This window comes from Toxorhynchites rutilus, chromosome 1, assembly GCF_029784135.1.
Source record: "Toxorhynchites rutilus septentrionalis strain SRP chromosome 1, ASM2978413v1, whole genome shotgun sequence".
Classification (NCBI taxonomy): Eukaryota; Metazoa; Arthropoda; class Insecta; order Diptera; family Culicidae; genus Toxorhynchites; species Toxorhynchites rutilus.
Genome location: NC_073744.1, coordinates 44266383 through 44280123, shown reverse-complemented (window position 1 = coordinate 44280123; position 13741 = coordinate 44266383). Strand labels below are relative to the sequence as shown.

Sequence of the window (13741 nt, the reverse complement as noted above, 5' to 3'; positions counted from 1 at the left end):
GAACAACAGCAGCAAAATGCTGAATTTTCGCATCAAATTTTCTTCAGCGATGAGGCACATTTCGAGCTCGGTGGCTATGTGAACACCCAAAATTTCCGTATATGGGGCTCAGAAAATCCACCCGTGATTGTTGAGAGGCCATTGCATCCGCCAAAAGTCACTGTTTGGTGCGCATTTTGGTCTGGTGGAGTCATCGGGCCGTATTTCTTTGAAAATGAGGACGGCGAGACGGTAACTGTGAATGGTGAGCGCTATAGCCGCATGTTAACCGATTCTTTTTTGCCACAGATATGGTTACGGATGACATGTGGTTTCAGCAGGACGGCGCCACGTGCCACACAACACGACCGAACATGGCCATATTGCGAACGAAATTTGAGGGACGCATAATTTCGCGTTTTGGTGATGCCAATTGGCCGTTCAGATCATGCGATTTGAACCCGCTACACTTTTTTTTTGTGGGGTTATGCGAAAGACCGTGTCTATGCCAACTCTCCGCAAACTCTTGAACATTTGAAAGACAACATTCGTGAAGTTATGACCGAGATACCGCCCCATATGTGCCGAAAAGTCATCGAAAATTACCTGTTCCGGATCAAGGTGTGCGAGGAAGCCCTAGGTGGACATTTGAATGATGTTGTATTTCACACATAATGGCATAAACCAAATATAATTTGAAATAAAAGTTTCATCGAAATTCGAATTCTAAGTGTGTTTTATTTCAATTTACTTTCGGAATTTAAAGTTGGAAAACCCTGTATGTAGGGTAATTAGGATGATTTGGACTACGGGGTGATTTGGATTACTCCTTTATCTCGAAAAGAACGCCTCAACTTGGAAGCACTTTGATTGTAAGAATATGTACGTTATTCGATCGTGGTTTTAAGGTTTTTTTCGCTGATTGAACAACATTTTTCGTGTATTGTGCGCAGTAACAATCTGTTCGTCTACAGGAGAGGAACCATTTGATGCAGCGAAACTGTAGGTTTGACAGCAATAAAGTAAATTGCATTTTCAATTTTTGCATGCTGGGTGGAATGATATGGACATGTTCCTGTGGGGTGAATTGGTCCTATAGGTTTGAAACTTTATTTTGATCTAATTGATTCCAGAGGCCACTAACAAAACAGATGGTTGTGTCCAAGAGACGACCGCATTGTTGACCGAGGAATACGCTTTTGTTTCATTCAAGTCGCTTGTATATAACCTCGAACATTATTTAGGAATGCTGCGAAATTTTATAAATCACTGTTCAGTAGAATGTTTTGGTCACCCTGAAATTGTTTTTTTTATTGTAGAATTACAGAGATGAACCCACCTTCGGCTGAAAATCTCTTTAATAAAGAAAGAAAAAAAAAGTAGAATCAGTTGACGATAATTGATTGATGATTCATTCTTGTCCTCGCAGAACAATACAGAAGATGATCGTATGTCGCAATTTGTTCCATGTCAATGCGTTGAAAATTTACCTCAAATGCTATTCCGGTGACCTTTTACGTAATTGACATACACTCGAATACAGGCGATTATATACTTGATGCAATAGCCCCACTACTTCACATATCAGAGCTACATCAATCTAGCTATGGCACCGGATGGAAACAACAACAATGGCAATACTTGCAAGCAGATTCCTCAATTTTTCAGGATTTCTCAGACTTCTTGGTCCGTTCCCTGCTATCCTGACAAACATAACATTTTGTCATAAAATACAATATTTTGTTTATACCAATTCCGTTTCCTATTGCAAAGGGTTAAATCGTTATATTTGGAATTAATATAATAACTTGATGTTTTTTGAGTGTTTGAACATGTAGATCTGACTGTCACTGACTGAATGTTACTATTTGTCTATATATTTCTTGATATTTCCACAGAAGCTCATCATTATAATATACAATCATTACACCCAGGTTTTTTTGTGCGGTTTTTTACGAGGTTTTTTTACGCGGATTTTCCAGTTAACTTGTTTTTTTTACGCGGATTTCCCAAATAACGCATTTTTTTTACGCGGTACCGCGTAAAATGACAGCTTTACATTCCAGTAAAACATAACATCCCTACCTCAACTCACATTTCTCTCTTACGCTCCTACAGAGCATATTACGGTAACTAGTGGTTATAACGGAGCTTAGCGTTCATGAAGGAAATTAGTGCCGCCCCTTATCACGATTCTTACGTGGATTTTAGGTGTTAAGTAACGGGGAACTCACTGGGCGGTACAACGGGACGGGGTTTTTACGGACATCGATTCATGAATGTCTTTCCCTGTCTACTTAGCTCTGGACGGCCCACAGCAACACAACACTACGCTTTTTACTTCCGTTCTATGTTGTGTATTGAAACTATTTTATAATGGGTACGACAAAAAAAAACATACAGAGGACGTGAACAATAGAATTCCAATTAGAATATTTGGAACAGATAGAAAGCGCAACTAACTTGCGCTACAAAATATTTCAGCAAGGATAGTCCAAATTGATATCTATCATTACGTGACATGGTTTTTTTACGCGGATTTTCGAATTAACGCGTTTTTTTACGCGAGTTTTCCAATTAACGCGGTTTTTTACGATGTACGTATCCCCCGCGTAAAAAAAAAATTGGGTGTATCAGATACAGCTTTTTGTTTCATACTTTTTACAATTTTCGAAACTTTTTTCTTTATTACATTTATATTGATACGAAAAAGTAAAATTTCATATTTTTTTATTTTTAAAGTGAGTTTATTGCCCCTGAAAAATCCATTATGATTTTCGCTTCAGAATGACAGAACACAAAGCTCTATGAAGTCAACGCGAATTGAATGAATGAACCTTGAGGATGATGTTGCGAGATCTTTCTTTCACTCACTCCAGAATCTGGCTTCAATGATGACAGCTTTACATTAATTTAGCAGATTTCATATGTACAGTATATGAGTATATATGATTCAAAACAACATATGAGAATATGTAATATATAATCCAGAACAAACTTCCAGAATAAGTCAATGTGATAGGCGTGTTCCATCCGGGTCTCTTTGATAACACGACTTTTTTTTAATCGAATATTGTACCACCAGATTATCACAGGTTCAGGTCCCTGCAAAGCTATGGAGAGCATAGAAATACCTTAACAGTTTTTGAATAGAAAGCAAACATGTTTTGGGAGGATGGAATTTTAAGCTACTTGAAAGCATATACAATTGGAAAGATGTATTTCTGCCTATAAAAGTTATGATTCTTTCCAAAAATTGACACGAAGTTTTTGGAGTACCAAAATTTCCTGATTTATTTCTGATTTTTAATTTCATTCTTCCTGATTTTTGAAAATCATAGTTGGCAGCCCTGCTTCGAAGTACTATATATGCTACATGCTACATGTTATTTAGTATTGCCTCAGTGAAATTGCACCTCTAGACGTTGTACGATGTAAACCAACCAGCACCAAACAAGCGTTCAACATAGCATGTAGACAGAGTCATGCTTTGGCGGCTTAGAGCGAATAAGAATATAAACTCTTCTCATTATTTCGCGCTATTTTCAAAAGAAACGTTCTGTTGATATTACTAGCCTCGAAAAAAGTTGCATAACTTTCTCAGGCTCGAGATAAGCGCAGCTGTTATCCTTAGTAGAGAAAGTTTTGCTACCGGTTTTGGTTTGCTACCAAATAACTCATAACATTCCAGTACGATATTCACGATTGTCTAGTTTGATATTCCTTAAATAATTATTTGGCGCATAACCTTAACGCCTGGTTCACGTCAGTTCGATGCATTGATGCAAATGTCAAAGGCACCAACGAAGCCTTATGATGACGAAAAACAAGCGATGTTAACTGCTTCGAATAATGAAAAAGACTAAATACTGAATACTGAAAAAGATTATCATGACTGAAAAATTTGCACCACAATCGTTTGCAAACAATCGTCCATAACAGCATTGACAAATTAGGCATTTGTTGCATCGCGACAGGGCCAATGCATACGGGAGCAGATACAAATGGAGTTTTAGCGTAACGAAGATGTACTTTTTTCGTACGAATTATGAAGCACGCACGTACGCACACAAAGCCATATATAAATGGCTTGAAGCGACTAAATACTTCGTTTCACGCTCTTCTCAACAGGAGTCCTCTTCGTTAATGTTGACGTTCTTGATTAGCCTAGCTCTCAAATCATCAGAGTTTTGCTACTGTCATGCGAAACCAAATCACATACAAAATTCCAGAATAATTAGATTACGATGATAGCGTAGCTTGATGATTCTCCACATAATTGTGTAGTTCATAGCCTTAATGCGATGCCAGAGACATCTGCGAGTGAGTAATTTGGTCGCGTCCACAGCTCAAGCAAAAACATTTGACATGTGATGACGCAAAACAATGCCCATTGCTTCGAGTCATGAACGAGACTGAAAGTTTGCCTCAGCAAAGATTCAATATTTATTCTTTTGCAAATATTCCCGTTCGTTGCTTATAGATAAGTTACACGTTATTGTGCCGTCAATGCCGTGTAGGTAAGCTCACAAATTAGCAGAACAAATGTATGGGAAAATGGAAATGGTTCAAGTTTCCATTAACTTAAACCATTTACAACTCAGGGGATTGTAATGTATAGCATATTGAATAAATCTTAGGGAATCTCCAAGTCGTTTGGTTCGCACAAAAAACAGTTATCAACGGTTCATCGGTTCAGTAGTTCAAATGTTATGAATTTTTGAAAAAAAAGTTTTTGGATAAAAGGTGAAAATAATTTTATTGGACCACCGGTTAACTTTCATATCTCATAAACCAAAAAAATAGCATCTCTGATATCGAGACATGTTTTGTAAAAAGTCCTCAGCTTTCCGTAAAAATATAGCGACCTCTAGCCAAAGCCACGAAAACAATAAAAAGCTCAATCGGACTTTATTTACTAGTGTCGCTAGGTCGTCAAAGTTTGAGTGTTTTGAAAGCCGTAAAATCACCCAAGGGATATTATCAAAAATCGACTCTCTGGGACCTAGATGACAGAAAAAAAACGAGATGACAGTAGATCTCGACGTTTCATGCAGTTTGAAGTCATTTGGCATCAAACAATATTTTTCCAAAATCCGAAATCATGTATTCCCTCATGAAATGTACATTTTACTTCCAAACACATGTACATTGGGCGTTTTACGGTTTTCGAAAAACTCAAACTATGACGTCTTTGCGACACTAGTAGGGGAGCCGCGGGTAAGACGGACAGTGGGGGTATAATGGACAGGTGGTTGATTTGTGTAGTTGCATTATGAATTTCAAACTTCTGTTGATGGGAAACCCTTCTACATGCTATTCTATAATGTTTGAACCATCCTATGACAATGAATGATCAAAAGTGGAATAGAGAAACAAAAACCGAAAATCGAACATGATTCCGCGTGTGGATGTAATTTTTGCGGCTTCGATATTAAGCATTTTGAGTGGTTTGATTGCAAAATTGAATTCGCTGATTGTTATATTTCGGTTTGTGAGTTGACAGAGAATCGATATTAGGTATGTACGGAAAAGTAAATTCATTCGTAAGTGGTAAATTTAAATTGTTGGAATAATTGCAATGGGGGGTTGAAATGACGATGATGATGATGATGGCCCACCTCATACCCCTACAAAGGTTTGAGCAGGACGATTTATCTTATAGATAATAATTAAGTTTAAAAATATCAAGAGACCAGTATTATAAAAAAATCGAAACGAACTGGATCTGTTGCAGGCATAAATATCTATCAATAGAACAGTAAAAATAGGCACAAACTGCGAAAAAACAAACAATGTTCCTATCCATATTGACATTGACATAGTCATAGTCTCAACTTCAGGCCCAATGTTTTTTCTAAGGCATGTCAAGAAAATTTCCAACCCGGGAAGATCCTTGACTGATTGAGAATTGAACCCAATATCTAAAAGTTTCTACTTAGAACATAAAAGAGATCTGCTACAATCAGAAATAATCGAAATAACCATCTGATGAAAGATAGTTTACGACAATTCCGAATAAGCTATCCCAATTCCAGTTTCCACTCCAGACCCTATATAAAAATTTCATCATGTGTCAGTTTTCTGCCAGTGTTCATTATTAACATTCGTCCAGGCCCACCAAACGCGCGCAACTCAAACTTTCGTAGACAACGCTCTTATTTTTTTTTTAATAATAATCTACAATTTTAACAAATTTAACAACAAAAAAAACATCATCATCATCAGTACGAACATGGCAGTTTGAGATACCTGTAAATATTTTTTCTAATTTCAATTGATATTAAACATAAATAAATCATTTGACAAAAAAATTACGAAATTCTGTTTACAAAACAGATTTTACGTGAGAAATACACATTCTCTTAAACTCTGCCATTGTTGCCGCACGTTTGGACAGTCATATCCATAATCACATCCAATGCATGATGGAAAGTGAAGGAAAGAATATTGAACTCTTTTTTATATTACTTTCTCTTTTTGTTCTATTTCAGTTACTGGACGCACCAACACTGAGAGAGAGTGAAATTATTCCTCTCGCGAGCGATAAACTCCTACGCTTGTATATTATTGACCTGTCCATATTCCCCCCGCTACATGTCCATTATACCCGCATCGATAAAAATGTTCTACTTTTCGGCTTGTTTTAATTTCAGTAAAAAAAACATGAAGAATCACATTTTTATATAACATTTGGCCAATTATTTTGAAAACCAGTATATTGAACTGTAAGAAACTGCTTTTAAATTTTTGAAAACATGAGTTTCCAAAGATACAATTGAAGTTTTCCTTAACATATCCGTCTTACCCCCATCTCTCTTTCGTAAATTTGAGATGAATATTTTCATTAGCACTCTGATGCAAAAATAAATAATACATAATTATAAATTAAATTATAATTATTAGAATAATTATTTGCCAAACAAGTTTTATCAATTTTACTCGGCGATAATATCGTAACCAGTGTTGAAAAAAATCATCTTCGCTGAGCTCGAAAACCTATATATTCCAAACGAAAATTAAAATGTCAGATCCAGCCAACCAGTGAATATGTGCCAATGAACTTTTGTTCTTCAATATGTTTTGAAGTTTATTTTTCCACCCAGTGTCATTTTAATCTTGATTATTCAAGATGCCAGAATTGAGTTTCATTTTAGCCAAATGAATATCGGCTGTTGTTTACTTTTAACCTAAGGCAGCTGTGTGCAGCTGGTTTTTATTTATGCCGTTGTTACCGTCTCGCCAAACAAAATCCTGCGCGATTTCTTGCAAAGTTCGAACTCTGACGTTTTTGTTATCTAAATGGTCCAGCCTGACTGTTTTTTTTTAATTTTGACACAAAATCAATGCCAGACCGAATATCGTTTCGAATGCGATAAGTATCAATTTGTTGCTTTTGATATTCATAGTACAAATAACAGCGAAGTTATGAACCCCACTCAATGCTGCATACATTCAGTATAGCAAACTTTTTCATGCATCAGCGATATGAACAAAATGAGCTCGTTCGTTTTTGTCATCAATATAATGAGGGCAGTGTGTTTCAGGCTGAAAAAAAGTCATTTACACTGAAATAAAATCATATTCGTTACTCGTGAATAATTGTTGATATTATAAGACACTGATCGTAACATATGAAGAAGTTAATTAGACATCCTTTTAGAATCCAAAAAAAAACATCTTGGACTATCCAAGCGGATTCAAAGGTGATTTTGTATTATTTGGGGCAGTTTCAACACTCCTACCCAATTTTTTTTCCTCACTACGTCCATGGTTTTTCGAATGATCATATTATTTATGATTATTGATTTAATATTTCCATTTGAACTTATGATTTTTGAAGCAAAAAGTACGCTTTGGACGACCAGATTTAAACATATAAAACGGACCCTGCTCACCCTAGCTACCCATGTTTCATTAGATTATTATATTAGGTATGTTCAAATATCAACTCAAACTATTCATTTGATTTTAGAAATTTCTACGTATATAAATCTACTGCGGATGATCGAAACTAATTGTATGGAACAACCCCTATTCCAGCTCCCTCCTCTACCTAGCTACGTTCAATTTTGTTCAAGTGATCAAATTTATAAAGCATATTGACAAATTATTCAAAATTTCTGATCTAAAAATTTAAAAAAATTAAAAATAGAATACTCCGGATAATCGAGTTCGACCTATTCGAATTACAGTCTAGGGCATACATTAATTTCTGCCATCTAGTCTTAATTGGTTACATAATATGCTATTATGTGACTTGTTCCGTATACTCTGCTGCGATATAAACCGTCACCAAAGGTATCGTAGAAATGGTTTCCATAACTATTATGAAAATAATTTATAATAATTGAAAATGTTAAATACATTTGGCACTCCAAAGCAGAACAAGCAAAAAAGAAGATGCTGAAAGGATATCTCCATCGATAATTTTCGTTGCCGGAAAACAAAATCAAACGTCAATGCCATGAAGCGGTAACTGCTGCCAATTTCGATGACTTATTGGATTATCAACCATAAAAATGACTTTCTCATGGGGCTAACACAAAAGCATCAATTATGATGAATTCTGTTTCAGGTCTTTTTAGCAAATTTCTAGTATTCCGCACAAAAAATATATATTTATTCGGTGACCATCAATCCAGTCATGGGTCACAATCACGATTGGGGAGGCCATCTCCAGGGAGACGTAAAAAGTTGACCCTAGAATCGATCAGCCCCCTCTCTTTCTGGTGTTGATGTATTTGTGTGAAAAAATCTTCTTGACTACGACGGTTCATTCAGGAAACCGAAGGAGGTGACATGGTGCCATGATTATGTAACGTGATGTCGTTTGTTTGTGTTGATTAGCAGAGCTTAATCGCCCCTTTCCGAATTGGTGTGTATGTATGCGCGGTTGGTGGGGAAGGAATGATGGGGCGACTTTTGGAGATTCTCACCACAGTTTAGATTCGAATTGAAGGATGAATCCGTTTCACAAACACATCCCTGGTGGGGTTTTCCGAGAGAAATAGTGAGAGTATGAGAACCAATGAGGAACACGAACTGCAGGTGAAAATATTGTATTCTAAACCGCCATTTTGTATACGGTTGGCAAATTTTTCAAAAATATATTTTTTTGTGGAATTTATATTGACTTAAATGATACCCAGTGTTAATAACTGCTAAGCAATGTATTTCATAAAATAGTTCAAAAGACACGTGTGAACCCACAGTGAACCGAATGTTTCCCTTCATAAATAAAGGAGGGTTGATTGTTTAATCGAATTACACTCGTTAGTCGATGCTGGCTTTTCTCCGTCCAAGACGAGCAAGGACAAAGACAAATTGTGGCGAAGATTGAATAAAGTCTAATTACATAATTGACTCGTTGGCACTTATAGAGCTGAGCGAAGCGACCTCTTCGTTTCGTTTTTCCAGAACAGAAACTCGCATAAATGCGGAATAAAGGGGGAGCATTGCTGTTGAACAGAAAAGTAAACCGGGATCGGAGCGAGGGGCGAATTAAAAATCGGGAACCTACCTGTATCGGGAATGGATACTCCGGTCAGCCGGTTGGAAAGAAATCCACGGATGTTGGTTACAACCCTTTGGGGAGAGCTAGTGGCCCCAAAAAGTGAACTGCCTAGTTTCGAAAACAGGGCGGATGATTCGCCCGTCCCGTTTTCTTCCGAAGACGACGCCACTGTCTCTGCCTTTATGGGGGGAGGGCTTCTCTAGCTAAGCCCAGCCGATAAATCCACGAGTTTCTTTGGCTGCTAGAAACTGAATTCACTGAACTTGAGAACCCCTTCGGTAAAGGTTCTGTAATTCTTTCACACAGCGACGATTCACTTTAATTTCTTTTCATACAAAGGTGCGATTATTTTTCGTGTAATTCACTTTTCTCCGATGAAATGGTTGTCACGGACAGATTTATATTCTCACAAATCACCTAAAGACACCGGGACTGAGAAATAAAGTTACTCATTAGAACAAAATTTTCACATTTCATTAAAAAAACAACAACGGAAAACTAAAAATAGCTGCTGAAAAACTAGAAATTATAACACTTCTATCGCCCATACCATTGGTCTTATTGATTGGTGGTGTGAGTGAGGAAAAATCCTCAGATAACGCTGCAGCCGCACGACGACAGAACTTTTCGACTTGGTCGCAGCAGACGTGAACACATTCTAGCCAGGTGCAAGGAATTCTTGAACACACGAACCCCCAAAATATGCTGAGAGAATCGGATTCAGCACGCATCAGGAGCAAGAGAGTATGGTGTGTCCTGTGCGAATTCACCACAAACTCTCACTTCCCCATCCTTTCAACCACCCCCCGTGTGGGTTTTTGGTCCTCAAACGCAGAGGCTTTGGTGCGCATGTTCCATAATCCTTCGCCCACTGATTGGTCCTCCCGCTAGTGACGTCACCATATCGACAAACCCATTAAAAATAAACGACCGCTGGGAACGAACATCAAGAGAAAGAGCAGCGATTGTTTCAACCGCTTTCGAAACGAATCCTTTTCAAATCTTATCTTCGATGCGATGATGAAACTCTAAAAGTTCAAACCGGTTTGTTCATAAAAATACTTGTAGGATACATTGACACATCTTTCGGTAGCAGAATTATCAGGTGAAAAAGTGGAGTGAATCCTTCCCCCAACCAACCAGGAGGAGACTGGGGAAAATTGGGGCGAGATGAAGATCCACAAAAATGGCGCTTGTTTCCACACGAACCGCTTCACATGCACACACACACACACACACACAGACGGAAAAGCTTCCATAATGGACGATTCCCTGAGGAGTTGTTTCGCATTCCGTTGCTGACTCCTTCCGCTATTATGCCACTGGACGAAAAAAAACACGTACGTACGCACACACTTTTCCGAATCCTAAATGCAATCTACTCAAATAATTTTCTGGATGATTTGGATTACTTTTAATTTAAGCTCCGGTTGGCTGATATTGGACATTGGGGGCCATGGGTTAAATTGTGGCGAAAAACGGAAAAAGAACGTCGTGCATTGAGTTTTTGTTTCCATTAATTTTTGTTGATGATAATAATATTAGAAGGATGATTTTGAAATAGCAGCGGGCAGTATTTTTTTTGCAGGGGAAAGGGTAAATTTGAGTCTAAGTTCTAAACCGTTCGATATCTTCTTGCCTTGAGACTTGAGACAGACAGCAAAATGGCAAACAGAATTGATTACAGAAACGACAGCCATTTCGCAAATTTCCAGATATCGAAAGGATCGGGGCCTACGTTGGAAAATGCACTACAAAGTAACTACCTAAATGCAACTTGAGTCTAAAACACCTGGGGCTTAATCTGAATCGTCGCATCTATATCAATGAAAATCTTACATCCAGTGCAAGGGTAGGCTGACCAAATAGTTCAGGGATAAAAACGGTACACGGAAACCCAAAAAAATAATATTTTATATCTATTTTTCAATATTTTTTGAAGATTTTTTTGAGTTAATTAAACCGCGAATAAATGCAATCAATCAAACATTCCTAGATGTATCAGCATAGATCACTATAACGAAGTAATATTTAGATAATGAAGAGACATTACGTAGAAGACTATTATTATTGCGAATTTTATTAGAAAATTTGTTCTATTCAATCAAGCAAAATCAAATTTCAGACTAAAGTTCGGTTCGATAACTGTCATAGCATTTATGCCATGTCTTTTCTGTTGTCAAAATAATCAAGTAAGCTTTTATTTAAAAAAAAATACTTTATTCTGGAAAAATAGTTACCGTTCTGATTCATATTTCGGACTCTTAAGGCAGGGGTTTTCAAATGGTGCTCCGCGGGAAATTTGTGCTCCGCGAAGTTATAGCAAATGCTCCCACTTGAAAACCCGCCTTGAAAAAAACAATTGTTCAATTTAATTTCACGAGGCATATAGTGGTTTATCTTGTTTTCTCCGGATTAGATGTCGTATAACTGCGACGCGCAACCGAAATATAATTGTTTCCAATTGAGTATTGTCAATGCAAATAGGATTTGTATTATTGAATCGAAAATGCAGGTACTCCGTCAAATAATTTTGCTATAAATAGTGCTCTGCCATAACAAAAAATCTGAAAACCCCTGGCTTAAAGCATATGATGCAGTAAACAGATCTAAACTTTATGCACAGGTATTATTTGGTTGATATTTTTAATAAATTAGTTCAATATACTTTTAAGCTTTCTACTTTGGTACCTATTTGGTTGAAAACATAAAAAAATCATCGAATAAAATGCTTTTCAAAGAAGCGAATAAGAATCAAACTTCGGACACTAAATCAAATTTCGGACAGATTGAATTCAAATTTCGGACACTTTATTTTGTAATTTTTTGGATGAAAATTACATTACACTTGATTATATTTTATAGTCAACTGCGAAACACTTACCAAGCAATCACAGTAAACTGTTAACAATGATGAGAACTGATGAAACACGGGAGAAATTTAAATATTTATGAACGGGTAAATTCTACGTGCTCACGCTACGCAAACGTCAAACACAAACGATAATGAGTAGTGTTGTAATATTTCTGCCGATTATGCATCAGTACATTAAGCATTTCAAGATATTAGAACAAAGTGTCCGAAATATGATTTGGAACAATACAAATTTAATATTCAAAGTATTGCTCATCGCTAGTCACAACTTTTTCCCATCTTTCGGATCGCTTTGCGGAAATAATGGGCCGGTTTGTCGGCTAACCACGAATCGATCCAATTTTTTACTTCAGTAAAATTGGAGAAGTGCTGGTCAACCAGGCCATGTTGCATCGATCGAAAAGGTAGTAATCGGACGGAGCAATGTCTGGAGAATACGGCGGGTGGGATAGGACCTCCCATTCAAGCGTTCCAAGGTATGTTTTAATCGGTTTCGCGACATGCGGCTGAGCCCTATCGTGCTACTAAATAACTTTATCGTGTCTTTGCTCGTATTGTGGCCGTTTTTCCTTCAGTGCACGGCTCAAACGCATCAACTGTCGTCAGTAGAGGTCCCCCGTAATGGTTTCATTCGGTTTCAGCAACTCATAGTACACCACACCCAGCTGGTCCCACCAAATAGACAGCATGACCTTCTGGCCGTGAATATTCTGCGCGGCGCGGCCAGTATTTCATCTGAATCTACTAGTCCCACGTCAAGATTACGTCCCTCAGTAAGGATGCCACAGTTATGGAATAGTTTTATTATTAATATCTATGACTGCTGTCAACGGATGAAAATTCATTTTTTTCCGAAAACATGTGTCTCTAAGATTCAGAAAAAAAAATTGATATAAATAGTCCTTGCAATTTCCAACAATTTATTTATCAACATCTTTGACACAAATTCACACAGATTGGTTACGGATACATAATATTATTCTTAAAGACTACTCTATTAACGTTAAAATCAAATATCTACAAACGTCATTGAAGAGTCTGCAGCATCTGCCAAGCGGGCTGTTGAAGCCATAGGCATTACAGTGTCTTGGAACCCATAAAAGGCTAGTACTGCGAAGTTGGCGGGCTGGAGCATGAAAATTGACATCCTGTAGCAGATTACTGCAGTCAATATAATGACGAATGACGTCAAAAACGAAGAGTCTCTGTAAAAAGTCTCGTCGACTAGATAGCGTTTGCATTCCGATGAGCGCACATCTCTGCTCATACGAAGGCAAGTTGTAAGGACTTGACCATGGAAGTCGGCGTAACGCAAATCTTACGAATCTTTTTTGGATTCGTTCAATTCGTGACATGTGGACAGCATGATA

At 37.4% G+C, this 13741-nt stretch overlaps 3 protein-coding genes across 4 annotated transcripts in view; 1 reads left to right on the top strand and 2 right to left on the bottom strand.

Moving 5' to 3' along the window:
- The window catches only part of LOC129766050 (choline O-acetyltransferase), a 134643-nt gene extending 125006 nt beyond the window's left edge, over positions 1-9637 (bottom strand). For both annotated transcript variants that reach the window (XM_055766504.1, XM_055766509.1), the window contains exon 1: positions 9503-9637. The gene's annotated coding sequence lies outside the window, so the exon portion shown is untranslated. The remainder of the gene's footprint in view (positions 1-9502) is intronic.
- Positions 1-9643, bottom strand: part of LOC129766034 (vesicular acetylcholine transporter) — a 62873-nt gene extending 53230 nt beyond the window's left edge. Inside the window, exon 1 of the mRNA XM_055766491.1 lies at positions 9503-9643. The gene's annotated coding sequence lies outside the window, so the exon portion shown is untranslated. The remainder of the gene's footprint in view (positions 1-9502) is intronic.
- Positions 9644-10550: 907 nt separating this feature from the next.
- The window catches only part of LOC129766041 (pro-resilin), a 78303-nt gene continuing 75112 nt past the window's right edge, over positions 10551-13741 (top strand). The window contains exon 1 of the mRNA XM_055766495.1: positions 10551-10836. Coding sequence (XP_055622470.1) covers positions 10714-10836 — 123 coding nt within the window. The 5' untranslated portion in view covers positions 10551-10713. The remainder of the gene's footprint in view (positions 10837-13741) is intronic.